The 26147-nt window shown below is 58.1% G+C and overlaps 1 protein-coding gene across 2 annotated transcripts in view; it reads left to right on the top strand.

The window, feature by feature from the left end:
- Window positions 1–6078, top strand: part of OLFML2A (olfactomedin like 2A) — a 32348-nt gene extending 26270 nt beyond the window's left edge. For both annotated transcript variants that reach the window (XM_062207579.1, XM_062207580.1), the window contains 2 exons: window positions 654–839; window positions 1983–6078. In XM_062207579.1, the coding sequence (XP_062063563.1) occupies window positions 654–839; window positions 1983–2587 (791 nt within the window). In that variant the 3' untranslated portion in view covers window positions 2588–6078. The remainder of the gene's footprint in view (window positions 1–653; window positions 840–1982) is intronic.
- Window positions 6079–26147: the final 20069 nt, after the last annotated feature.

Below are 26147 nucleotides of genomic sequence, written 5' to 3'. Positions count from 1 at the left end.
GTCGCTTTCCCAGGCACACTAGCAGGGAACTGGATCGGCAGCAGAGCAGCCAGGACTCACACCAGTGCTGCAGCGTGGGATGCTGGCCTCTCACATGGAGCTGCCCACTGCACCACAATGCCAGCGCCATGAGAGTGGAATTTGAGTGATTTGTCCCTTTCTCTCTTCTCCTTTTCTGAATGTTCCATGTTGGCTATGACAATCAGACATCTCTTTGATCACTGGGAAAGCAGTGGAGCAAGGGGTTGCCAACAACAACAAAACCTCAGGAGGGTATGGGTCAGACCCAATGGGCCTGTGGCCCTTGCTTCCTTCTTTTTTTTTTTTTTTTTTTTTTTGGACAGGCAGGGTGGACAGTGAGAGAGAGAGAGACAGAGAGAAAGGTCTTCCTTTGCCATTGGTTCACCCTCCAATGGCCACCGCGAAGGCAGGAGCCAGGTGCTTATCCTGGTCTCCCATGCAGGTGCAGGGCCCAAAGACTTGGGCCATCCTCCACTGCACTCCCGGGCCACAGCAGAGAGCTGGCCTGGAAGAGGGGCAACCGGGACAGAATCCGGTGCCCCGACCGGGACTAGAACCCGGTGTGCCGGCGCCGCAAGGCGGAGGATTAGCCTATTGAGCCGTGGCACTAGCCCCTTGCTTCCTTCCCACAGGCAGGGAGGCAAGCTGTGAGGGCACCCTGCGGGCCGTGGATCCCCCCGTGAGGCACCACAGCTACGGGCGCCACGAAGGAGCCTGGATGAAGGACCCCACGGCCCAGGATGACAGGATCTACGTCACCAACTACTACTACGGAAACAGCCTGGTGGAGTTCCGCAACCTGGACAACTTCAAGCAAGGTCGGGGCCCCGGGGGTGGGGAACAGAGCAGGCATGAGCACCTGGGGTCGAGGGTGCGGGTCCTGGGGACTCGGCCCTCCTTTGCTTTCTGGCTTCCTGTGGTCTGGCCCGGCCTGGGCACCAGGCCAAGAACTGCAATGCCATGGTGACCGAGCTGGCTGTGGGGCTGCCCCTGCCATTGTCACCAGCCATTCCATGCGACCCTGCGCTCGCTCTGTGCTGCGTGCCCTGTGTGTGTCAGCTCTGGCAGCTTCATCGCTTCAAGATGTGCAGGCTGTCACCTGTCGTACACGTGGACAGGCCTCAGGCCAAGGAGGCGCTGCCGATCTGGGCAGGGGCCAGGAAAAGGCTGCTGTTAGCACGGGGAGGGGCAGAGTTTTGGTTATCGGATCTGAGGCACGAGGTGGGGTGGGGCAGGCGTACCTTCCAGAAATCCGCAGCCTGGTGTGGGAAGCAAAGGTTCTTAAAGAGCCGATTTTAGTGCAGTATTAGTGGGGTATAGCACACAGGGGGCTGTGGGAACCCAGCCTGGAGAACAGGGAAGATGACGCTGAGCTGAGCCCGGGAGGAAGCCATGCAGAAGGGAGAGGGGAGGTGATCCAGGTGGGAGGCTCAGCGTGCACACGGCTCTGGCATGAGAAGCAGCGGGATGCCCCGAGGAGGGAGGGAGGCGGCGAGGGAGAAGGCTGGGGCCAGCCTGCTGAGCCACACGAATCTGGCCTGAGCCGTGGAGTCCCACAGTCCCTGGAACAGCTAGAAGCCTTCCTCTGCCAGTGTAGCTTTGGCCTGGTTTCCGCTGAGCAGCCCAGAGGCTGGTGGAGGAAGCCAGTGACAAATACCAAGAGGAAGAAGGGTTCTGGAAGGGTACAAGAGAGGCCCCTGGCTCAGGCTGGGGAAGTCAGGGAAGGCTTCCTGGAGGGGGTAACATTGGTGGAAGGCTCTGAAAGGCATTTTCCCGGGGCATGGTAGTCAAAAAGAGCATGCGCAGAGGCCCTGAGGCAAAGCACAGGGGCTGGTGTCACCCTGGGTCTGAATCCTAACAGGGCCATCCTGTGGCTGGGCGACCTTGCACGCGGGCACACGGGCTGGGCCCGGGGGCAGGGTGTGTGCGACTGTCTGCCTCCCCTCCCCCGCCCCCCGCAGGCCGCTGGAGTAACATGTACAAGCTGCCCTACAACTGGATCGGCACAGGCCACGTGGTGTACCAGGGCGCCTTCTACTACAACCGCGCCTTCACCAAGAACATCATCAAGTACGACCTGCGCCAGCGCTTCGTGGCCTCCTGGGCGCTGCTGCCTGACGCCGTATACGAGGACACGACGCCCTGGAAGTGGCGTGGCCACTCGGACATCGACTTCGCCGTGGATGAGAGTGGCCTGTGGGTCATCTACCCCGCCGTGGATGACCGCCATGAGGCCCAGCACGAGGTGATTGTGCTGAGCCGTCTGGATCCGGGCGACCTCTCCATGCACCGGGAGACCACGTGGAAGACGCGGCTGCGCCGGAACTCCTACGGGAACTGCTTCCTGGTGTGTGGCATCCTGTACGCCGTGGACACGTACAACCAGCACGAAGGCCAGGTCTCCTACGCCTTCGACACGCACACGGGCACCGACGCTCGGCCCCAGCTGCCCTTCGTCAACGAGCACGCCTACACCACCCAGATTGACTACAACCCCAAGGAGCGGCTGCTCTACGCCTGGGACAACGGCCACCAGCTCACCTACACGCTCCACTTTGTGGTCTGAGCGGGCACAGCAGCAGTGGGGGACGGCGACTCCTGCAAGGGACCCAGCCCACGTCTATTTATTGGGGCCAGCCCGGTGGCAGCCAGGACGGCTGCCCCGACACCCAGTGGACAATGCTGGCTTCCGTTGGCAGAGCCCCGTGCTAAGTGTGTCCCACACTCTTCCCCGTCCAGCCCACACAACACCTCCCTTGGAGGTGGGGACCATCAAGCCCGTTTAACGCGAGTGGCATCCCTGGCTGACACACCTCAGTTGGGGTCAGGCCGGCTGTGCTGTCACTACAGCCCCACTTGAAGATGCTCCCCCCCACCCCCTTTGTCACCCTTGGTCTGGGTCCTTCCCTGGGGCTACTCAAAGCCAGAGGTCTCTGGGGACGATGCATTAGTGCCCAGCTCTGGCCGCCACCCCAGGCCTCTGTCCTGGCTGAGCTGTTGGTGGCCCTAGGTTCCAAGCCCCCACCCTGCTTCTTGCCTCTGGCCAGTCCCCCACCCCACCGCGCCCACTGTCCAGCCCCATTCCAAGCCTCCGCCGTCACCTGGCCGCTGAGCAGGAACCACACCCCAGAGACAATCCTGGCCCTGCTTCCTGGGCCCTCCCTCCTGGGCTCGTTTTCTCTCGTCCTCCGGCAGGGCCCTCATGGGTTTCCGCGGCCGCCACTGCCGGCCAAAGGCAGCTCTGCCAGGGTGGGGGGACTGGGCTGAGGCTGCCCCTCCACCCAGAAACACTGATGCTGGCCACAACCCCAAATCCCCTCCCTGGGGCCTCCGGGAGCCTTCAGGCCTGGGGTCCACCTTGTTCTTTTCTTGGGGCCTTCCACCCCCAGCCTCTACACACTCAGGGATGCTTCCAGTCTGCCGAGAGAAGGCCCCTAACCTGAGGATGGGTGGTACCAGGACAGGCAGGCTCCCCCCACCTGCTCACTGGGTGAGGGGCCCAGCAGGCAGCCTGGGGGCCTGCAGGGGACAGAGCTTTGAGCAGTCTGACCAGGGGAGGCGTGGGGCTGCCCCCTGGCTGCCGGAAAGAGCCTAAGGGAGGAGTCAGGGAGCAGGGGTCTCTGGACTGGGCTTCAGAGCTGTTGGTGCCAGGGCTGGGGGCTGGGGGCGACAGGTGGGCCACCTGGACGAGGGCTGATTGTGGCTCCCTGCGCCTCCCATCCAGGCAGCCCGGGGCTGGACCTTCAAGCCTGCCTCTCACCTGCCCCGGACAGGATTTGCAGAGCGGAAAGAGGTTCTCCAGGCCAATTCCCTGTCTCGCCAAAGAGAAAAGAGGGCCCAAAAGATTCAGAGGGTAGCTCGGAGTCACCCTGGGGACAAGACACAGCTGGTCCCTTCCAAGGGCCTTAGTCTCCATCCTTTGTCCTCCCTAGCCCCCAATTCACCCTGCGCCTGTGAAGGGTCCCTCCAGCTGGCCCCCACACACCCTGCAGACTGCAGTGGCATCTCGCCCGCCCTCCAGCCCCCCTGGAGCTAAACATGCAGGTGGCCTGTTCAGCAATTGAGCTGCTCAGCCCAGAGGTAGCACCGGCAAGGCCGCAGCCCCTCTGGCACCGTCAGGTGATGTTTTGGTTGAGCTGTAACTCACCACCCCCCCACCCCAAACAGCGGGGGTGATGACACCCAGCAAGTGCTGGCCTGACTCATAGGCGGGGACGCAGCCAGCCTCCCCCACCCAGCTCCGCTTACAGACTCTTCAGGGGCTGTGAGGTCCAGAGCATTCCCCCCCTTGGGTGTGACCTTCACAAGGCTGTGTCTTTTTGTGACATCACAGGCCAACCATGTGAGACACGCCGGGGCCTCTGTCTTCGTGGGCCTGAGAAGGGGGAGGTTAGAACAGGGCAATCTCACACTCAGAGGGACAGCAGCGCTGTTTTCTGGGGCAGAGGATGAGGACCGCAGCCCCCAAGCACCCCCCAGGCCCCTTCTGTTCCCAGGCCCGTGTCTGTGGCTTGTGTGGCAGGTGCGACTGTCTTCCTTGTCCTACAGCATGCCTCAGTAGAGCCCGAAGAGTTACGGTGGCAGAGTAGCCGAGAGCCGGGTCCCAAAACCACGCGCGACGTGCCACACGCCTGTCCCTGGGACGACACTTCCGTGGCGTGGAAGGCGCATTCTCCCACGTGTGCCACTTTCATAGATGAGGGTGTGGAGGTGACAGCACAGCAGCTCAGTCTGTGGTGGCATTGGGGCTTCAAGCTGAGCAGTGCTTGGGCCTGGCCAACTGTGTGCCAGTCTGGGGGTGGCCGCAGCAGCGGAGGCTGTGGCTTTGATCCGGTGTGGCCAGGCCACAGATGGCATCCACAGACTCGCTCCAGGAAGGAAGCTGAAACTTTGTACACAGCCTTGGCTGCCAAGCCAGCAGCTAGCCAGCTCCACTCAGGTTTGGCATCGCTTAGGAATTAACAGAAAATTTGAAGAGAAGGCGATTTTGTCCCAACAGGGAGGGGAGGCAGGGGACAGTTTTCGCTGTGGGGGACTGGAGCTGGCCCACAGCTGCGAACTTCAAAGCTCAGAGGGCAAGCTGACCCCTGCCAGCCTCCGCTTGGTTTTGTCCTGTCACCACCTTGGCCTTTATTTTTCCCACAGGTGCTTCAAGCACAAAAGGGCATGGACTGGGGAGGGCGACCTGCCTCACCCGCCCGTGCCACAAATGCGCAGGAAGCTGTCACTCGTGTTTCTGAACAACGGGTGCATCTAGGCCCGAGCTGTCACCTGCTCGCTCTGGGGAGGGGAGAAGGGGGCCGCTGCCTTGGGGACAGGACGGAAGTGAGGCCGGGGGACCTGCTTGGGGATGATTAAGGGTTCCTGGAAGCCCTTTGTTTCGAGGCATCGTTTGCTTCCTGACATCTCCGGAAACCACAGTTGGGGTCAGAGGGCCCTGGCACTGGGCAGCTGTCGGGGCCCTGGCTAGGGGTCAGTCTGGGAGCCCTGGATTGGGATCCAGCCCCACCCCTGCGTGCTCCACGCTTGGGCCACTTCTTTCTCAGGCGGGGACGGGGGTGGGGGTGGGGGAGGGCATTAACGCCCTCCTGCAGCTGAGGACTGGGGGCTTAGTGAGGATGGAGACCACAGGGCCCCCACAGCACCACAGACATTCACAGTCACTCATCCACTCGGAGGCCCCGAGACTGGCACTGCTTTTCTCCATTACAGGTAACAAACCTCAAATTCAGAGAGGTTAAGCAACCTGCTCAGGGTCACGGATCTAACGAGTAATTAACAAGGTTTGAACCAGGTCTGCTGCAGACCTAAGCCCCAAATGAGCAGTTGTCAGGAACCTTGCAACCAGTCATGTTTTCTTCTTCGCTCTGGCCACTGGGAAGCTCAAAGTCAAACCTGAGCTCATTTTTAACCATTGTTCTGAGTCTCCTACTGACTTCCCTTCATCCTAGCTTGGCTTGTACCTTTACCCTTATCTCTTCATTTTTACTCGGTTATATCTATTTTTGTAAAGTTGCCACAATACCTTTTTTTGCAACAAGGTGGCATATGCCTAAATAAATAGATGATCAAAAGAAAAGCTTGATTTAAGAGTCTTATCTAAATGCCGTGGTCTATAAACTTACAGCACACGCACTGACCTTTTCCAAAAGCCCTTAGTTTGATAGAAGAACTGGCCTTGTTACTCCACAGTCCCTGAAAACGCTGGAAGGAAGAGCCTTGCAGACGCTGCTCAGGCTGAAAACGACCGGCCTCCGGGTGGCGAGAAGACACAGGCGGTCACGGGGGCTCAGACACGACCCTCGCCCCTTCCCCACTTTCTTTACGGAGACTGCGCTACGGTGTACGTGCCCTCCTGGGTCAGAGCAGAACGGGGAGCGGTAAGACCAGGAAGAGGAGCTGGCAGGGCACCGGCTCAAGTCCTAGCTGTTCCACTTTTTTAAAATCTTAATTTATTTATTTGAAAGGCAGAGTTAGAGAGAGAGAGAGAGAGGTCTTCCATCCACTTTCCATCCACTGGTTCACTCCCCAGATGGCCACAATGGCCGGAGCTACACTGATCCCAAGCCAGGAGCCAGGAGCTTCCTCCAGGGTGTTCCATGATGCAGGGGCCCAAGGACTTGGTCCATCTTCTACTGTTTCCCAGGCCACAGCAGAGAGCTGGTTTGGAAGTGGAGTAGCCGGGACTTGAACCAGCGCCCATAGGGGATGCTGGCACTGCAGGTGGTGGCTTTACCTGCTATGCCACATCACCTTCCACTTCTGATCCCTGCTAATACACCTGGGAAGGCAGCAGAAGATGGCCCGAGTGCTTGGACCCCTGCATCCATGTGGGAGACCCGGATAGAGTTCTGGCTCCTGGCTTTGGACTAACCCAGCCCTGGCTGGTGAGGCCATTTGAGGAATCCAGTGGATAGAAGCTCGCTCTCTCTCTCTCTCTCTCTCTCTCTGCCTTTCAAATAAATAAATCTCTCTCCCCCCTTTTTTTTAATGTTTTAGGGGGATGCTTCATTTTACCGTAGTAAAGTGAAAGACAGCATCAGTGACCATGACCCAGGGACCTACACTGAAAATAAGCAACACTGAGTCACTCCGTGGACCCGGGGCCACGGCGCACAGGAAGAAGGGAGATCCACCAGAGGTCAGGGGACGCCAAAGCGAGCAGGCAGCCCACCGACGTGGTCCTCGACAATCATGGGGACAGTATGGGAGGAGAACGGCTCCCTCCTGAGTGACACAGTCGACTTCCTCACTGTGCCTTAGGTACTGCCAAGCAGCCATCTCGAACCACTGATGGGTGGACTTGGCTTCAGACAGACCTGTGTGCACACAAAAGCCCACAGCCGAGCCTTCCCTCCACAGCCTTGAGCAGAGCCCTGGCCTCACCGGAGCTGTCCCTGTAACCCCTGCAGCCACCCAGGTCCCGCTCCCATTGCGACAGGTCACGCCCCACACACCTCACTCGGCTGACCCTGTCCCAAGCATGCCTGGGCCCTGAGTAACCTGGGCCACAGCCTGAAGCTCCCCTGCAGGCCCTCAACCAGCCCCAGTCCCAGTAGCTCCCCCTGCCCTGCATTTACTCATGCAGCAGTAACTGTTGAGACCATCCGGAAGTCAGGTTCCACCCAGAAATCCCCAGAATGGGACCTCAGGTCATTAAGGCTGGCAAGCAGAGAGGACATTTCTGGTGGCTCTGTCCCCCCTGCAGGCAGGATGGGAAAATCCATCTTATCTTCAGGGGTAAACACTTGCCACAACTTGCACAGCCAAGAAAGCTGTCGTGTTGTCGCGGAGATAACACTGTCACAGCACCCTCCGCAGGCACACCACTTGGTGCCTCAAGTCAGTGTTGGTGGCTACTCCGTGGCCAGCAGAGGCCAGAGCCTCTGTAGAGGCTCCGTGGGCTTGGGGCTGCACAGGTTTAGCTGTGGCCCCTATCAGCTTGGTTCACAACATCCCTTGCCAGGAAGAACAGCCACGAGGCTCATACGACTTCGTAAACACTTAGTATGTCCGGCACACAGTGGGTGTTCAGGAAGCAGTCACCACTAATGGTTCCCATCGCAGGGAACCTGTGGGCCATCCCAGCAGGTCTGTGGGCCCAGCATGGCGGTTTGCACCCCGGGACTGAGTCCCTCTGTGTGCCAGGCACAGACACGAGCCTGAGAAAGTCTCATCCCCACCTTGAGAGCATGCTGGGAGGCAGGAAGCCACGTTGGACCAGCACGTGATACCCTGGGTGCCCATGCAGCTTGCTGAGGTGTGTGGCCTTCTCCAGGCCAGCAGGAGACGCCGCGGGGCCCTGTGGTGGCTGAGCCTTGCAATCCACCTCCACATCACAGTCACCTTGAAACGTGTCCTCGGCTTCAGGACCTGGGACATCAAGGCCCTAAAATCTCCCTGTGGCCAGGGAGAAAGAGGAAAGAAATAGCAGGGGCCATCCAGAGGGAGTGCACCTGCTGGGAGCTTGCTCTGCGCCCAGCACTCTCTTGTGGAATCCGCCGGTGGCCCTATAGAATTAAAGCTGTGACTGCCCACACTTCACAAACTGAGGCCAGATGGCTGCCCCACCTGTCCAAGGTCCCGCAGCTGGTGCTGGCTGAACCGCAGTGCCACCCTCCCAAAGCCCCATGCCCGTGGTTCCCAACTCCAGCTCATGTCGGCTCCCACCAAAATCCCTGGGCACCTACCCAGGTGCCCCCGAGAGCAACATAGCAGGTCTCGGGAGCAATGGCTGAGATGGGGTGGTAGAGACTGGGTCTTGCGTTCAGGGTGGAGGCCCCCTGATCCTCACCCCCTTGGCACTCAGACAAAGCACCCTGGCAGCTGGCATGGAGGGGGCATGACAGCCTGGACCTGGAGGCTGGTGCATGTCTTCCAGAAGACCAGAGAAAGCGGAGGCACTCAGATGCCAGGCTGCACCCAGGAAAGTGTCCCCCGGCCTGGCTGTCTCTCGAGCAGGCCCGCGCGCTGTGTGCCAGCCACGTCCCGCCGTGGGGTGTCTGCCTGGATGGGGGTGTGCCCGACGCACAGAGCACAAAGGCGCCCTCCGGCTCCCAGCAGTGCCCAGACACTGCCCCGCCTGCCCCGCCGGCCTGAACTCTGCCTACATCTGGGGCCAGCTCCTCGACCTTCTGCATTCCTGCAGGGACCCTGGGAGGCAGGGACAGACGGGGCTTTCAGAAGGCGCGCCTGCTGGCAGGAGGCGCCGTCACCAAGGACGATCTGCCAGGAGCACGGGGTGGCATTTCACGCGCCAGAGGTTGCCCGGCCCCGCCCTGGCCCCAGCTGCTTGGCTCCCAGGCTCTCATTCCAACTGTGCAAGCACAGAAACTGTATTCTCTTCACAGAGAGGGGCCCTGCACCCCACCATCTGTGCAGAGCACCCCCCACCCAGCTGTCCACTCCCCCCTCCAGCCAGAGGCCAGAGCCCTCCTGCCTCTTGGCTCAGCACCATAGAACATAAGAGGAGGTTTTTAGAAGTCAGGTTTCCCAGATCTTTTTTTTTTTTTTGACAGGCAGAGTGGATAGTGAGAGAGAGAGACAGAAAGGTCTTCCTTTTTGCCGTTGGTTCACCCTCCAATGGCCGCTGCGGCCGGCGCATTGTGCTGATCCGAAGCCAGGAGCCAGGTACTTCTCCCGGTCTCCCATGCGGGTGCAGGGCCCAAAGACTTGGGCCATCCTCCACTGCCTTCCCGGGCCACAGCAGAGAGCTGGCCTGGAAGAGGGGCAACCGGGACAGAATCCGGCGCCCTGACCGGGACTAGAACCTGGTGTGCCAGCGCCGCAAGGCGGAGGATTAGCCTGTTGAGCCATGGCGCCGGCCCCCAGGTCATTTTTTTAAAGATGTATTTATTTATTTGGGAAACAAAATTACGGACAGAGAGAGCATCCTCCGGGTCTCCCACATGAGTGCAAGGGCCCAATGACTTGGGCCATCTTCTACTGCTTTCCCAGGCCATAGCAGAGAGCTGGATCAGAAGTGGAGCAGCTGGGACTGGAACCAGCACCCATATGGGATGCTGGCACTGCAGGTGGAGGCTTAGCCTACTTTGCCACAGCGTGGCCCTTCTCAGGTCTTTGAGAGCCTGGAATTTTGTTGACAGGGAAAGTGATTGTTACCAAGCTGTGCACCCCAACCTGTTCTGGCTCTCTGCAGGAGATCCTGACAGATACAAACAGGTGCTGCAGCCAGAGGCAAGCTCCTTGTTGGAGGGGACAGGGATCTGGGGGGCCCACACCCTCAGTTGGAACCCTGATTCCACCCCACATGCACACTTCGGTGTGCTGCTTGAAATCTCTGGTCTCAGTTTCCCCATCTGTAAAATGGAGATAACAACCTTGAGCTTCCAGGAAACTTTGAGCTTGAAGTGAGATCACTGGACTTGAAAAATCTCCATGAATGGAAGATGGGTAGCGGGCAGTTAGAGAGCTGGCCTCAAGAGGGAATTGGGGTGTCATCCTCAGTGCGACCCTCAGGGCCTCAGGTCGGGGTAGGCTCCTTGAATCGTTAGCAGGCATAAGAGTATCCTCAAAATGGACGACTCCTGGCCTTCGACAGCAGGGAGCAGAGGGAACACTTCTTCACCACAGTATGTCTGCTCAGACTTGATTGCTAGAGGCTGTTTTTGTTAGCCAGCCACCAGGGCCCCATGCAGGGGGGGAGGGAGGGACTCTTGAGCGATTAGTAATGTCTGCTGTGGCAAGAGGAAGTTAGGGTGTTGGGATGTATGCTACATTTTGCCTCTTCTGTTAGAGAACAAGGCTTAAGCGTACTTCTCCCTCTAGTTTGTGCCTGGATTTGTGATTCACGAATCCCCACGGATCCTGCTGCCTTTTGCATCTTGCCCCCGTCCTTAGCTGCTGGAGTGAACTTGGCAAGATGAAAATTTGCCCATTCCACTCCCTACCACTGTACCTTGGCTCCTCTATCGCTCTGAGGGTCAGATCCACGCTCCCAGGAGTGACACTCAAGGCCTTCACCAAACACCCCAGTCTGCTCCATGCCCGCTCATTCCCAAACATCCCAACCTTGAACCCCACCGATCTGAGGCCCTTCAAGAACCAGAGTGCAGGGAATTGCAGCAGCTTGGGAAAGCAAGTGTTTGTGCTTAGACTCCTAGGATTGGATCAAGATCAGAGGTCCAGCCCAGAGAACCCGCTTCGTGTGCTGCCAGAGAGTTTAACAAACCAGAGGGGAAACCCTGGAGTGCAGTGCGGCACAGCTGTCATCCTGCGCCCTCCTGACCACACTGACGGGATTAGCCCCCGCTGCCCTGCTCGCTCCCTTGACTGCCCGTCCCAGGGCAAAGGCCTCAGTCGGCAAGACTTGGGGCGCCGGCTGCCAGCCACCGCTGGGTGTGTCCAGAGTGCTCCTGACCAGGGCCCGGGCCTGCAGCAGGGTCTCTGCCCTCCCGCCGGAGGTCAGTGGGGTCTCCTCTCCAGACCCCCTTCATGTCAGCTCTTGCTGTTACCCTGATGACAGATATTTTCTTTTTTTTTTTTTTTTCAAGATTTACTTTACTTATTTGAAAGGCAGAATGACCAAGAGAGAGAGGGAGAGACAGAGAGAGCAAGAGTGGTCTTCCACCTGCTGGTTCCCTCCGCACATGGTTGCAACAGCCAGGTCTGCGCCAAGTGGAAGCCAGGAGCCAGCACTCTATCCTGGTCACCACATGGGTGCAGGGGCACAAGCACTTGGCCATCTTCTGCTGCTTTCCCAGGTGCATTAGCAGGGAGCTGGATCAGTAGCAGAGCAGCCAGGACTCGAACCAGCGGCTGCATTTCAACCAACAGCTTAATCCACGGCTCCACTGTGCTGGCCCCGTGCTCATCTTTCAACTTTCCAAAGCACCTCCCCCGGTCAGGTGCGGGAACAGTGAGAACACAGAGGGGGCCCACCGACGTGTCTGTCACCGGGCACCTCTGCCAACTCACTCAGCCCGCTCTGCGGATGCTCCAAAGGCCAACCTGCTTTGCACAGCTGGGGGACAAGGACCTCGTAAGCCAACCTGGGCCTGCATCAGAGAGATTGACACAGCTGCCAAAACCATGCTGGGGCAGCCATGCAGTGGGCCCCTTGAGGGACAACAGTTGCCGTCAAGAACAACGTTCAACTGGGTGACTTCGTTCTCCTTCCCAGTTTAACGTCTTACTTTGCCATCATGTCAGTTACAGGCACGTTCCAACAACAGCCTAAATGGCTCCCGGTCACCCACCCCAGGTTCACCAGTGACAGCGTGCTGTTGTGTGTGCGCGCTCTGTCACGTGCTCTCTCTGTCTCTCTTTTTTCTGAGCTGTAGGAGGTTTGGGTGTCAAGACAGTTTCCTGTTGCCCCTGCAGGCTTCGCTGTGCACTGCCTGGGAATGTGGATGGAGGCACAGCGCTGTTGACGAAACTGGAACACGCAAAGTTGATGTGCTGCGACATTGTGTCTGCAGATCTTACTCAAATCTGGTAAAGTGCCCAGTCATGCCCTGAGCTGATCCAAAGCCAGGAGTCTACAGTTTCCTCCAGGTCTCCTATGTGGGTTTAGGGGCCCAAATAGTTGGGCCATCCTCTGCTGCTTTCCCAGGCACATTAGCGGGGTGCTGGGTCAGAAGTGGAGCAGCCGGGTCTTGAACCAGAACCCGTGTGGGATGCCGGCTCTGCAGGCAGCAGCTTTACGAGCTCCAGCACAGCATCGGCCCCTAAGTTGCCGTTTCTGAAGCGTGCAGGCCACTGATTTTGTGGGACCTCCCGTGACTTCCGTTTGCCAGATGTTCTCTCATGATTGGGTTCAGATGCAGGTGACGCTCCTTCACGGGGGACCGCAGAAGGGACGCCAGGCCTTTCTCGGGGTTTGCTATTCATTTGAAGCATTGGAAACATAGCTCAGTAAGTTACAAACACACAGCTGCTGCATTAGAAATGTGAGTGTCAGGGCAAGCGGCGTGGTGCAGTGTTGAGCCGCTGCCGGGGATGCTTGTATCCCGTAGCAGAGTGCGGATCTGAGACCTGGCTGCCCTGCTGCTTTGTTTCATTTATTTAGAGGTCAGAATTGTGGAGAGAGAGAGAGAGAGAGAGAGAGAGAGAGAGAGAGAGAGAATCTTCCAGCAGGGTTCACTCCCCAAATGGCCACAACAGCCGGGGCTGGGTGGCAACAGTGGGTGCTGGGCCAAGCACTTGGGCCATCCTCCACTGCTTTTCCTGGTGCTTTGGTAGGGAGCTGGATAGAAGTGGAGCAGCCGGGACTCAAAACGGCGCCCACACGGGATTTGGGCATTGCAGGCGGCGGCTTAACTCGCTACGCCCCAGTGCTGGCCCTGGCTCCTCTGCATCTGAGTCAGCTTCCTGTGAACGTGCCTGGGAGGCAGCAGAGGATGGCCCCTGCCACGCACACGGGAGACCCGGAAGAAGATCCTGAAAAAGCTTCTGGCTCCTGGCTTCAGCCTGGCCCACCCCTGGCTGTTGTGGCCATTTAGGGAGTGAACCAGCAGATGGAAGATCTCTCTCTCTCTGTTTCTCCTCTCTGTAACTCTGTCCTTCAAGTAAGTAAATAAATCTAAAAAAAAAAAAAAAAAAGGAAAAAGAAACTAAGCCGTCAATGCATACAGTGAAAACTGCTGGGTTTGCTCTTCTCTCTGACAGCTTGCCGCTGACACGTGCCTGCCCCTGCAGTACGAATGGGGGAGACTTAGGAGCCCTTTCCCCTGCCTGTGCTGCCCTGGCCCGGGGCGTAGCAAAGCCTCGTGGAGACTTCGCTGGAAGCAGAGAGATCTTGGCCTAGCGCCTGGAGAGTTAGACACGACTCCTTGACTTCACTGCGGTCATATGATGCGCATCACAGTCAGATAATTAAGAAAAGTCTTAGCAAAGGGCCTGTGTGTGGTGATCGCTGAGTACTCTAACGTGTTGTGGGTCGAGCATGAACTAAGAACCAGGCGTGGTGCAGCACTGTTTTATTTAACCCTCAGAATGGCCCCATTTTACAGATGGGGAAACGTGGGGTTTCGAGAAGTAATTTGCTTTTATTATCTTTTTAAAAAGTTAGTTATTGTGGCCGGCGCCGCAGCTCACTAGGCTAATCCTCCGCCTTGTGGCACCGGCACACCGGGTTCTAGTCCCGGTTGGGGCGCCGGATTCTGTCCCGGTTGCTCCTCTTCCAGGCCAGCTCTCTGCTGTGGCCCGGGAGTGCAGTGGAGGATGGCCCAAGTGCTTGGGCCTTGCACCCCATGGGAGACCAGGAGAAGCACCTGGCTCCTGCCATCGGATCAGCGCAATGCACCAGCCACAGCACGCCAGCCGCGGCGGCCATTGGAGGGTGAACCAACGGCAAAGGAAGACCTTTCTCTCTGTCTCTCTCTCTCACTGTCTACTCTGCCTGTCAAAAAAAAAAAAAAAGTTAGTTATTGAAAGGCAGAGTTAGAGAGAGAGAGAGAGAGAGAGAGAGAGAGAGAGAGAAGTCTTCCATCTACTGGCTCATTCCCCAAATGACCACAAAGGCCAGGCCTGGGCCAGGCCAAAAGCCAGGAGCCAGGACCTTCTTCAGGTGTCCCACATGGGCACAGGGGCCCAAGCACTTGGGCCATCCTCCACTTCTTTTCCAAGTGCACTAGCAGGGAGCTGCATCAGAAGTGGATCAGCCAGGACTCGAACTGGTGCTCATCTGGGATGCTGGCGTCGCAGGGGGTGGCTTACCCATGGCACAAGGACACTGGCCCCAGTAATTTGTTTTTGCAACTTGGAAGCAGGTGAATTGGAACTTTAATCCAAATCTGACTTTGAAATCCATGCCTTGTCACACACACACGGAGTCCCAGGAACGCTGAAGCTCTCAGGTCAAGGTTCCTTAGCAAGAACCTGTCATCTGGCTCCCTGGTAACTCCCAGCCAGAGGGGAGCCAATGCCTGGAAGTCAGGCCCGTGGAGGTGGACGTCTCCTTTGGGAGCTTAGAAGTCTGGGGCCCTCCCAAGCAAGAGGCACTCGGATTTTGCAAATTGGCCAAGCCTGGAACAATGAGCCTTTTTGTCCCCTCCTGGTGGGACCAGAAATGACAAGGTACCCAAGCCAGGCCCCTGGAACTGCGATTTCTCAACCTCAGTGTCTTGACATTGGTCGGCTCATCTCTGTGGGGCCGTCCTGTGCGTTGTAGGAGGCTGAGCAGCATCCCTGGCCTCTGGGCGTGACACGTGTTAGTTGTATCTCTGTCCAAGTGTGGCAACTGGTAAGTGTCTCCAGGCACTGCTAAATGTCCCGTGGGAGGGAAAATCATGACCAGTGGAGAACCACTGCTTAAATGTATTGCATGAATTTTTCAATTTTCAAAGGCAGAGACAGACACAAGCACAGAGAGTTCTTTCATCCACTGGGTCACCCCCTAAATGCCTGCAACTGTTGGAGCTGGGCCAGGGCAAAGCCAGGAGCCAGGATCCCAGTTCAGGTGTCCCACATGGGTGACAGGCACTCAACCATTGGAGCCATCACCTGCTGCTTCCCAGGGTGTGCATCAGCAGGAAGCTGAAATCAGAAGCCGAGCCGGGGCTCAAACTCAGGCACTTTTTTAAAAAAAGTTACATATGTGGTTTGCATTTTGCTTTTTATTAAATTTCCACTTCCCAGTGGTATTTTTTTTTAATTTATTTATTTGAAAGTCAGTTACATAGAGAAAGAAGGAGAGGCAGAGACAGAGACAGAGAGAGAGAAAGAGAGAGAGAGGTCTTCCATCCACTGGTTCATGCCCCAAATGGCCGCAACAGCTAGAGCTGGGCCCATCTAAAGACAGGAGCCAGGAGCTTCTTCCGGGTCTCCCACGTGGATGCAGGGGCCCAAGAACTTGGGCCATCTTCTATTGCTTTCTCAGGCTGTAGCAGAGAGCTGGATCAGAAGTGGAGCAGCTGGGACTTGAACCAGTGCCCATATGGGATGCTGGTACTGCAGGCCAGGGCGTTAACCCCCTACGCCACAGTGCCAGCCCCAAAGTACAGTCTTAATGGCTGCACCAAACACCCAGCCCTATCACATTCATTTAATTCTCACCATGGTCATTGAGATTGGCACCCATCTCTCCCCATTCTGCAGACAAGACCACTGAGGCACAGGTGGGTTCAGATCCTACCACTGCTGAGCAGTAGAGGAGGGGCTAAAACCTCAGCCAGTGGGGCACAGAGGCCACAGTGCTGCCCTGCAGGGGGGTGACCTTTCCGATCTGCCCTTCAGGGAATAATTTGGCCAAATTTTTCCGAAAGGAAGCCTACAGACCTTCTGGCCCACCCTCCCCTATGCAGGACTTTAGGACGCTATTTTTCGAGGATGTTCGTTTCGTCCTCACTGAGACTCTCCAGAAGCTGGGAATGCAGGGGAGACTCCCCACAGGCGCCTCGGCGCGGCCCCGGGGGCCAGAGCGCGTGACCACGGAGCCTGAGCCAGACTCTCGTTTCAGCCCCATGATTCAGTCTGCAGGCGCTACAAAGGTTTAGGCGGATCTGAACTGACACACGAAGATGCCCCTGCTACTATAGTTAATTCTTAAAAAGATTAAAAAACCACATGGACAGTCGATTCTATTTTAACAGGATATGACCATATAGGGAGGGGGAACGTGCTATTTTATTTTTATTTGAAGAAGTGAAATTCTCTTTTTTTTTTTTCTTATTATTGTTTGACAGGTAGAGCTATAGACAGTGAGAGAGACAGAGAAAGTCCCCCTTCCATTGGTTCACCCCTCAAATGGCTGCTATGGCTGGTGCTGTGCTGATCTGAAGCCAGGAGCCAGGTGCTTTCTCCCAGTCTCCCATGTGGGTGCAGGGCCCAAGCACTTGGGCCATCCTCCACTGCACTCCCAGGCCACAGCAGAGAGCTGGACTGGAAGAGGAGCAACCGGGACTAAAACCCGGCACCCATACGGGATGCCGGCACCACAGGCAGAGGATTAACCAAGTGAGCCGCAGCACCAGCCCTGTGAAATTCTCTTTTTAAAAAAACATACACAGACCTCCTCTACTCGCTGGTTCACTCCTTAAATGCTCACAACAGCTGAGCCGGCTGAGACCAGGAGCCCAGAACTCAATCCCAGTCTCCCTCAGGGTGGCAGGTGGCAGGGACCTAATACTTGAGCCATCAGCTGCTGCCTCCCAGGGTGTGCATTAGCAGGGAGCTGGAGTTGGGAGCTGAGCGGGGACTCAGACACAGGCACCAAGTGTGTCCATGGGGGATGTATTTGTCCCAAGTGGCATCTTACGTGCTACACCGACTGCCTGCCCCGGGAACAAGTGGTGATGCTAGCTAGCTGCTCTCGAGGTGCACCTGCTTAGAATCTTAGCTGATGGGCCATTTGGTGTGAAGGGGAAGCCAGTGCCAGAAGGGTGCGTATTTGTGACAGCGTTTATATGAGATGTCGGAAGAGGCAGGTCCAAGGAGACAGAAAGAGGCTGGGACATTGGTTAATGACTGCTAAGGGGCGTGCTGCTGGCTCCCTAGGGGAAGAAGGTAACGGTGAGGGTTCTAGGACCCTGTGACTCTACCGGATGGCTGCAGCCATTCCAAACTCATCACTGGTACCCAGGGGCAGGAAAGGGATTAGCGGGTTTTTCCCAGAAGTCCCTCTGCACCCTGTTCCTTCCGCATCTATGATCAGAACCGAACCATCTGTCCACCCCATCTCGCCCAGACGCCTAGGGGCTGAGGATCCCACCATAAGCTGCGTCCCATCAAGAGCCACCCAAGGAAATCTGTGTATTAGTGGGCAGAGGGGCGGACAGGACTGACCCAGGTCTCTGTGGTGGCGGAGGAAGGGGAACTGGTAGTCAGGCCACCTGCCGGCCACGCTCACTGCCAGGCGTGTCCGCCTCCAGCCCTCGCCACCGTTGCCACTCGGTGACCAGGAGTGGCATCATTTGATTCATGTCTGTCTCATGGAGGCAGCTCCACCCTTCATCCCCAGGACCGGGGCAGAGGCTGGCACTGGGTGGGACCTCAGGAAACAGGGAGCGATGAATCAGTGCGTCGCAGGAGGCAGACGTGAGCTGGCTCTGGGGGTGCGGTTTCCCACTAGGGTGGGCCCCACGACTTCCGAAGCAGCTGAGAGGCAGGGCCTGGATCACTTTATTTTCCTGTCTGTCCTCCTCTGGCTGCTCAAATCCTTTTTAATGATGTGCTGAGCGTCATTTACCGAGGGCTATGTCATTTGGACAAAAACAACGCCTTGTTTTAATTAAATGAAGAAAAAGCATCCATTTTCCACAATGGAGGACAAGGAGGGATCCCAGCGGGTGCCAAGAATTTCTCCCTTCCCCTCTTTTCTTTGCCTTCCTCTTCCTCCTCCTCCTCTCCTGGGTTGTCTCCAACTTGTTACAAAAAGCAAAAAGGTTACACTGGGCTCAGGATTAAAAGTGAAGTAAAAGAGAAGTTTCCAGAAGAAAATGAAACAGGTGTTTTTATTTTATTTTTCATTTTCTCCAAAAGCAGAAATTTGGGGAGATCTGAAATATTTGGCTCTTTGGATGAAACCTTGGAATCTAGTCTCAAATATGCAGATTAATAATTAGTATGCAAGGAAATATGCAGATTAATAATTAGTATACAAGGAAATATGCAGATTAGTAATTAATATGCAAGGAAATATGCAGATTAGTAATTAATATGCAAGGATGTGTTGGCTCATTCATTCGTTCATCCACTCATTCATCCTCTGCTGTCCTGGCCCATCCTGAATGGGAAGAATACAGAGAAGGATCTGATCTGGCCACTGTGCCCTGGAAGACGGACGCAGTGACAACCATCACTTGAAGCCACGGTGGATGCTCTAATGAGAGGTGGATGGTCGTGATGTCAGGCAGAAGGTGACCATATCCAAGGAGAGGGAGGTCGGAGGTGGGTTTTGAGAGATACATAGAAGTTTGCCAGGGGAGGGCGCTATGGAGCAGGGGGCCACCCACAACCCATAGCGCGGGGGATGGAGTCCCGCCTCCACTTCCGAGCCAGCTTCCTGCTCTGGGAGGCAGCAGACGGACGATGGCTTGGGTTCTGGCCACCTACGTGGGAGACCTGGATGGAGTTCCTGGCTCCTGGCTGTGGCCTTGCTTAGCCTCAGCTATTGTGGACAAAGGGGATTGAAACAGCAGATGGAAGACCCCTCTCCCAACTCTCCTTCTCCCTCTGCGTTTCAAATAAACAAATAAATAAATAACTTTTTTTTCAAGAAGTTTACCAGGCAGTGAGAAGCTGGAAAGGCGATGGGGGGGGGGGTGGAACAGCTGTGCCGGGGCGCAGAGGCTGCCACAGCCCCGGGATCGGGTGCAGTGATGGAGAGCGCCGGTGCCTCCCCGGCCTGCCTGGGTTGGAGCCCTGCTGCCCCCACCTCTCAGCTGCAGTTTTCACCCTCTCTCTGCCTTTGTCTGCTGGGTGACGGTCCCCTGGTCCCCACAGCACCTGCCCCAGAGGTTGATGGATTCTTTTATCCAAACAGCCTGGACCAGCTCCTGCCCAGACAGGGGTTTGCTAAACTGTCAGCTCCTAGGTTCGCTATTATGGCTATCGGGCATGAGGCTGGACAGGCCTGAACGGAGCTGGGCCACCACTGGGGGCCAAGGCAAGTTTTCACCAGTCGAAAGCCATGTTCAGACCAGGGTGCCTGCAGGGCAGCGAGAGGAGCCTGAGCCACCCAGCAGGGGAGGTGGGGCTTCCAGAAAGAGACCAAGCAGAGCCGAGGCAGAGAGGACCCCGCCTGGACTCTGGCGGGGAGGGGTGGAAGCAGGTGCGGCCATTCAGACAGGACACGTGTGGGGGCAGAAAATGGCAAACTGTGTCACGCCCGTGGGAGAGCCCGGGTGTGAACCACAGACAGGGGTGGGCCTTGTTCCCTCGCATCTCAGACCAACACCCTCCCCATCTCCTCTTGGGCTCTGAGCACCGTGGCCCCAGGCCCTGCCCCCTGACCTCCCCGGGCCTTGCCTCAGCATCAGGGGGAGGAAGGAAGTACTTCCGGTCTGGCAGCGGGGCTCTGGGGCTCCAGGCTCGCCCCTCGCAGCACCAGGAGTGCCCACTCCGCCGGGTGTTGTGCTCTGGGCTTCCTGTTTGGGCCTGTAGGGAAGGAGCCAGCCACTTCCACCTCACAGCCGAGGGCACGCAGGCCCAGAGAGGTGAAGGGACTTGTCTGGGGACACACAGCTCTTCGGGGGGCCTGTCTATATGGGAGGGCTAGGCTCTCACGATGCAGACGGGTTCCCAGTTTTCTTTCCAAGCCGCCTTGGGTGCCCCAACAGTAACATCCAGAAAACACAGAGATTACATAAAGAGAGGGACCCTGAACATGCGACCCTGAGTTTTACATTTACAAAATTGTTTTTTTAAAGGAGGTTGCAAGGCTCATCTGCTAAAAACATTGAAGTGTAGTAACTTGGCGTTGGGGGAAGCAGGAAGCAGCGATTACACCGAGCACTGGCTTTGCACCAGTGCTGCCAACGCCCCAGGCCTTCTGGGGAGCCCAGCCCCAGCCCCAGGGTGGCCCCGTGGGAGCCCCGCCCCCTCAGGGGTCCTGGCCAAAGCCACTTCCTCGGCCTTGCCCAAGCTCAGGGCCTGCTGGGAAGCTGGCTGCCTTCCCGGCTGTGGCTTCTGCCCTGATGAGCCGGGAGCCGTCCCACGGTCCGAGGCCTGGCCCTGGCTGGCTCCTCGCCTCCCAGGGGAGGCTGCGGCCTGGAGGCGCTGGGTCCTGGGTTTGAATCCTTGCCTCCCAGAGGCTCACCAGTCCTCAGTGTGGTCTCTGGAGCCAGGTCCTGGGTTAGAACCCAGATTCCAGCCCTTCCCCGTGCTGTGGCCGTGGGTACCTCACTGCCCTGGGAACTCTCCAGGAAGGACGAGAACAGAGCTGACCTCACAGGTACTCCGTGAGCAGTCACTGACCCAGTATGCTGCGAGTGCTTGAAGTGGTGTCTGACACGGTCTCAGGTCCGGTGAATGTGGATACAATGCTACTGTGTCTTTTAAGAGGGCCCGTCACCTGCCCTGGGCCTTAGATTTCCCATCTGTAGAATGGGAATGGCACCAGACCAAGCCCGGAGCTCTGATGAGCTGATACATGCCATGCGTGTGGATACTTCGCGAGGCTTCTGGCAATTAGTAGCAAATTATTAGCGATGATTTTTATTACCCCAAGCCTCCCTGGGAGGTCCACTCTGGATAAATTGCCTGGGAAGATCAAGTTCATGAGAAGAGAGGCAAAGTCAGGCCGTGGAACAGAATTCAGAGTGAGGACTGCAAGCCCGAGGCACTGGAGGTGGCACCCAAGGGACACGGGCGGGCGGCAGAGGCTGTGGGAGAGGAGGCGGCGAGGGGCGCGGCCGTGTGGGGCGGGGGAAGACAGAGGGCCAAGGCTGAGGGCGGGGAGTTGGTACAGCCCAGAGCCCAAGCGGGGTGGGACGGGGCCGGCTTCCCATCCGCCGCTGAGCTCAGGCCCGTCTCTGCCCCTCTGAGCCACACTTTCTTCAGCCGTCAAATGAGGCCCACGGTGCAGTCGGTGAACAACACACACACACACACTCACGGGGCTGTTGTGAGAAGCCAGAAGCCTGGGGAGGGGTGGGCCTGGGAGGAGATGGCTGCGCATCCACCTGCCAGGGCCCCAGGCACGTGACAGAGGGTGGAGAACCCTGCTGGCATCCTGGCCTGCCTTCCTGGCTCGGCTCCCTCCTAGGCTGAGCAGCCCTGAGCAGTTTCCCGGGGAGCCTAAGGAGGAAACAGGATCGCCAACCTAGAAACGGGCACGGCCCTGGCAGCAGCTGGGCTGCAGAGGCTGCCCTCCTGGGACCCTGCTGAGACTCCCAGGGACCCCCACCCCCACCCTAGCTGTGTCAGAAGCAACACAGACTCCCTCCAGGTCCCGACCCCAGGGGTCTGGCTGAGAGGGGAGCTCTCCCAGGAGCCCGGCGCCCCCAGCACACCCCGCCCCCCAGCGTGGGGCACGTGTGCAGCTGTGTTTGTCCTCCAGAAGGTGCACCCCGCAAGCTTGCATCAGTGGCAACAGGTTTGTTCTTAGCTGCGCTGGGCGCGGACCTCAGCGCCGCCTGCATGGAAGACGCACACAGGTGGGTCCCCGAGCCCGCTCCTAGAAGAGCGCGTGGCCAAACCTTCACTCAGCGTCACACTGACGCACCGACCCAGCCGGCCCAGGTCAGGGACCTCAGCACTGTCTGGGATTCTGTGGAAAGAGCACTGGCTTGGGAGTCCATACACATGAGTTGTGCCTCTTCCGGGTGGCCTGGGACCACCTTCGACAGCCCTGCTTCCCCAAGATCCTGGGTGAGGGACATGTATGGACATATATGCACTATTCCTTCTTTTAAGAAATCAGTGGGGCCTGGTGTTGTGGCATAGTGGATTAAGCTACCTCTTGCGACACTGGTATTGGTTATATGGTTGCCGGTTCAAGTCCCGGCTGCTCCATTTCAGATCCAGCTCCCTGCTAATGCACCTGGGAGAGCAGTGGAGGACGGCCCAGGTACTTGGGCCCCTGCCACCCTCGCAGGAGAGCTGGATGGTCCTGCTGACCAGCTGCGCCACAGTGCTGGTCCTGGAGTTGTTTTTCTCAGCCTGTACTCACTGGGCACCTCGGGCTCCCCTGTGGTCCCTAACAAGGACTGTCTGTGGTAGATACTGACATGCCCATTCTACAGAGAGGAAAGCTGAGGCTGCCAGCGCACCCAAAGTCACCCAGCTGGAAAGCAGCCAAGGGGCAGGCATTGGGAGCAGTGGGTAAGACACCACCTGGGACGCCTGCATCCCGTATCAGGTGCCGGGAGCCGGGGAAGCCCCACTCCCAGTTCCAGCTTCCTGCCAAGGCGCACGCTGGGAGGCAGTCATGGCTCCAGTGCTTGGGTTCCTGCTGCCGGCGTGGGAGTGGGGGATTCAGATGCAGCTCTGGGCTCTTGGCCTCAGCCTGGCCCAGTGGTGCTGTGGCAGGCACTTGGGGAGTGAACCATCAATGGGAGATCTCTCTCCTCTTTCTCTCTCTCTCTCTCTTCCCCCCCTTTCCCTCTCTTTCTGCCTTTCAAATAAAATGAAAATAAATACATGTTTGAAGTTATTCAAGAAAAGAAAAGGCAGCCCAGGGTTATGGGATCCCGCGTGCCTGCAGACCTCCAAGGCTACACGGTGACCATCCTGTGTTTTAGATGAGGAGACTGTGGCCACGGCCAAGGCCGCACGCAGGGCTCGGACTGGAGACTGGAGCCCGGTCCCGGTGAGCGGGAAACTGAGGCCGAGGGCCCAGGGACACGGTGCTGGGGTGGTGGGAGCTGAGGCTCGGCCTGTGGGAAGGGACGTGAGGCAGTGCACCTGCACTGGCCAGGACTGGACAATGCCCCAGGCTGAAGGCGAGGCCGGGTCTGGGGTGGGGGCAGCTGAGCAAACATCAGTCCCCTGGTGCCTGACACAAAACGGCCATGGAAACAGCTGGAGGCGGGGCGGGGGCGGGGCGGGGCGGGGCTGTGTGACAAGTGCCCCTCCCCCACCCGCGGAGGTGGAGGGGCCGCTGTGGAGGGGCATCCCAGCTGCCAAAGCTCTGGGCTTCTTGGGGAGGAAGCCAAGGCTCAGATGAGCTACAACACAAGCCTAGGCTCACCCAGCCAGTCAGGTGCCATCCGTCTGGCTGCAGGGTGGAGGACGGGCCAGCGTCCGCGCAAGGTGCCAGGCCCGCATAAATGAGCCCAGGAACCCACCAGTTGCTGCAAGTCAGCCCTGGAGAGCAGCCCTAGTCCAGAGAGGCCCTGCAAGGACTCAGGGTCACACTGCAGGCGGAGGCTGCGGAAGGGCCACTCCTACCCCCCCAGCTCCATCTCCTGGCCCGCCCCCCACCCACCAGCTGTCTCCTTGCAGGGCTGCGCCAGGCTGGTCAGATTCCCATGGGGCACGGAGGCGCCAGGTGTGGCCGCGACAGTTGGAAGGGCAGGTGGGCAGAGGGGGCTGGTGGCCACAGAGGCTCCAGTGTCGATCGGACCCCGGGCAGCTGCTCTGCACCTGCTGGGGCCCCCTGGGGGGGAGGCTGGCAGTGACTCTGGTCTTGAGTCGCAGTCACGTGCTCTCCTGGGCCCCAGGCCTCCCCTCTGCCCTTGTACCTGACGTGAGGCTGGCTGTCACGTGGCGTGCACAGTTGCATTGTTACCATGATTATTACCCCCGTGACCTGGGAAGAAAAGGTCAGGGCCGTGGCCACTTGGCCCTCGCTGAATGCTCCCCACTCCATGGCTATGCCCCTCCCCCCACCATGGCTCCCCACTGCTCCCCGCTGCTCGTGGCGACACTAGGCCTAACTGCTGTGAGACTGGGGTCATTTGGGCGGGATCAGGACCAGGGGCCCTGAATCCCACCCCCTCGGTCTCTTCCTCCCCCTTCCAGGGAGCTCTGAGGCCCCATTCGGCACCCTCGGGGTTCCACAACTCCTACTGTGAGAACCACTGCCCAGGGGACTCGCTCTAAGTCCTCAGCCATCAGGGGCCCCAGTTCTGGTTTCCCGGGGTCCCTGGGTAACCAGGTGCCTGTCACCCCCCAGAACAGGTGCAGCTTCACCACTGGGACCTCTACAGAGACTACTCTGCCTTCTGGAAAATTCTTGTTTTGCATCTGGCAAATACTTTCTTAACCCCAGAGGCTTAGATGCTCATTGCCTCCTCCCTGAAGACCTCCCAGATTGCCCCATGAGGGCCTATTCCTCCTCCTCTGAGGTCTCCCATGCCCTGCAGGTGAGGCCAGGGGCAGGGGTGTCAGGGGCGTGGCTGGGAAGAACAGGAGGGTGGCCCGGATGGAAGGAGGTGAGGGTGGACAAGGAAGGAGCTATGCAAAGGGGAGGTTGGGGGAGGACATGGTGGTGGCTTGTGACTGCTGTCCGGGATCCCTGGGCTGGTGACCCTGCCGTGGGCCTGGGTGGGGGGAGGAGAGGAGAAGTGTAGGCTCTGAGCGCAGGGGCGGGGGTGTCTTCTGTTTATTTGGGTGTAACTGGGTGACGTCTCCCCTCTGAGGGCCCGTGGAGCTGACACCAGCGTTTGCGCTTCACGGAGGAAAAATGGGGTTCAGAGGAGAGGCCGCTGCAAGGACACTGAGTCCCCGGGCTGTCCCCAGCGCTCTCCCGGGGCACAAGCTGGCCGCAAGGAGCAGCGGGCGGTGAGCTGGCACGGACCCTTTGGCCTTTTCCCGGTGCGTGGATAGGTTTTGCCGTGAGCCTGTAACTGAAGCTTTACAATTTAACCCTTGGGCTCATGTGCTACGAATGGAGCTGAATAGAAACGTGACAGGGGTGTGTGTTGGGGCACAGAAGGCAAAGCCACTGCTTGGGACGCCCCCGTCCCGTATCAGGGAGCCTGGCACGGAATCCCGGCTCTGCCTGGACCCAGCTCCCTGCTGTCGCATCTGAGAGGCAGTGGTGATGTGCAAGTGCGTGGGTCCCTGCCGCCCACATGGGACACTGGATGGGGTTCGGGGTTCCTGGCTTTGACCTGGCCCAGACCCAGCCCTGGGCCCCCCACGGTGCTCAGCCCCCATAGCAGCTGCTCCCACCCTGTGAGAGTCGCTGGAATGTGGGAGAAGCGGAGACCCAGGGTTTGAATCCTGGGACCAAGGAGTGGGGGCACAGGCCAGGCTGTGTGGGGAGGGTGGCCAGGTCCCCTGAGCTTCTCTGGTTCCTTCTGATGTCCAGCTAATGTCGCTACCCAAACAGAATCATCATCTTAGAAAAACAGATACTAAAAATAGAACAAGACAAATAAACAATAAACAAGACTCCTGTCAGGCTCTAGTCTGGCAAATGGTACCTCGAAGAGGCAGAGCGGGAGGCGTGGCCCTGACGCTGCACAGAGCAGCCCGGAGGCCAGAGGCCAGCAGAGCAGAAGCCCCTTACCCCTCCATCGCTGCGGCCAGGAGCCCAGCGCCGACCACCAGCGGCACTGCCCAGCAGGTGCCCTGGGAGTGCTCCCAAAGCAAATGGTGACCAGCGGTGCCAACAGAGGTCCCTGGGGACTAAACCAGGCCACTCTTTTTTGGAAAAAAAAAGATATTCAACAATTCAGAATTAATTTATTTTATTTTTATTGATTTGAAAGGTAGAGAGGGACAGACAAACAGACAGGGATCTCCCATCCACTTGCTCTCTCCCCAAATGCCTG

The sequence above is a fragment of the Lepus europaeus genome, chromosome 12, assembly GCF_033115175.1.
Source record: "Lepus europaeus isolate LE1 chromosome 12, mLepTim1.pri, whole genome shotgun sequence".
NCBI lineage: Eukaryota > Metazoa > Chordata > Mammalia > Lagomorpha > Leporidae > Lepus > Lepus europaeus.
This window is presented reverse-complemented; position numbering and strand designations above follow the sequence as displayed.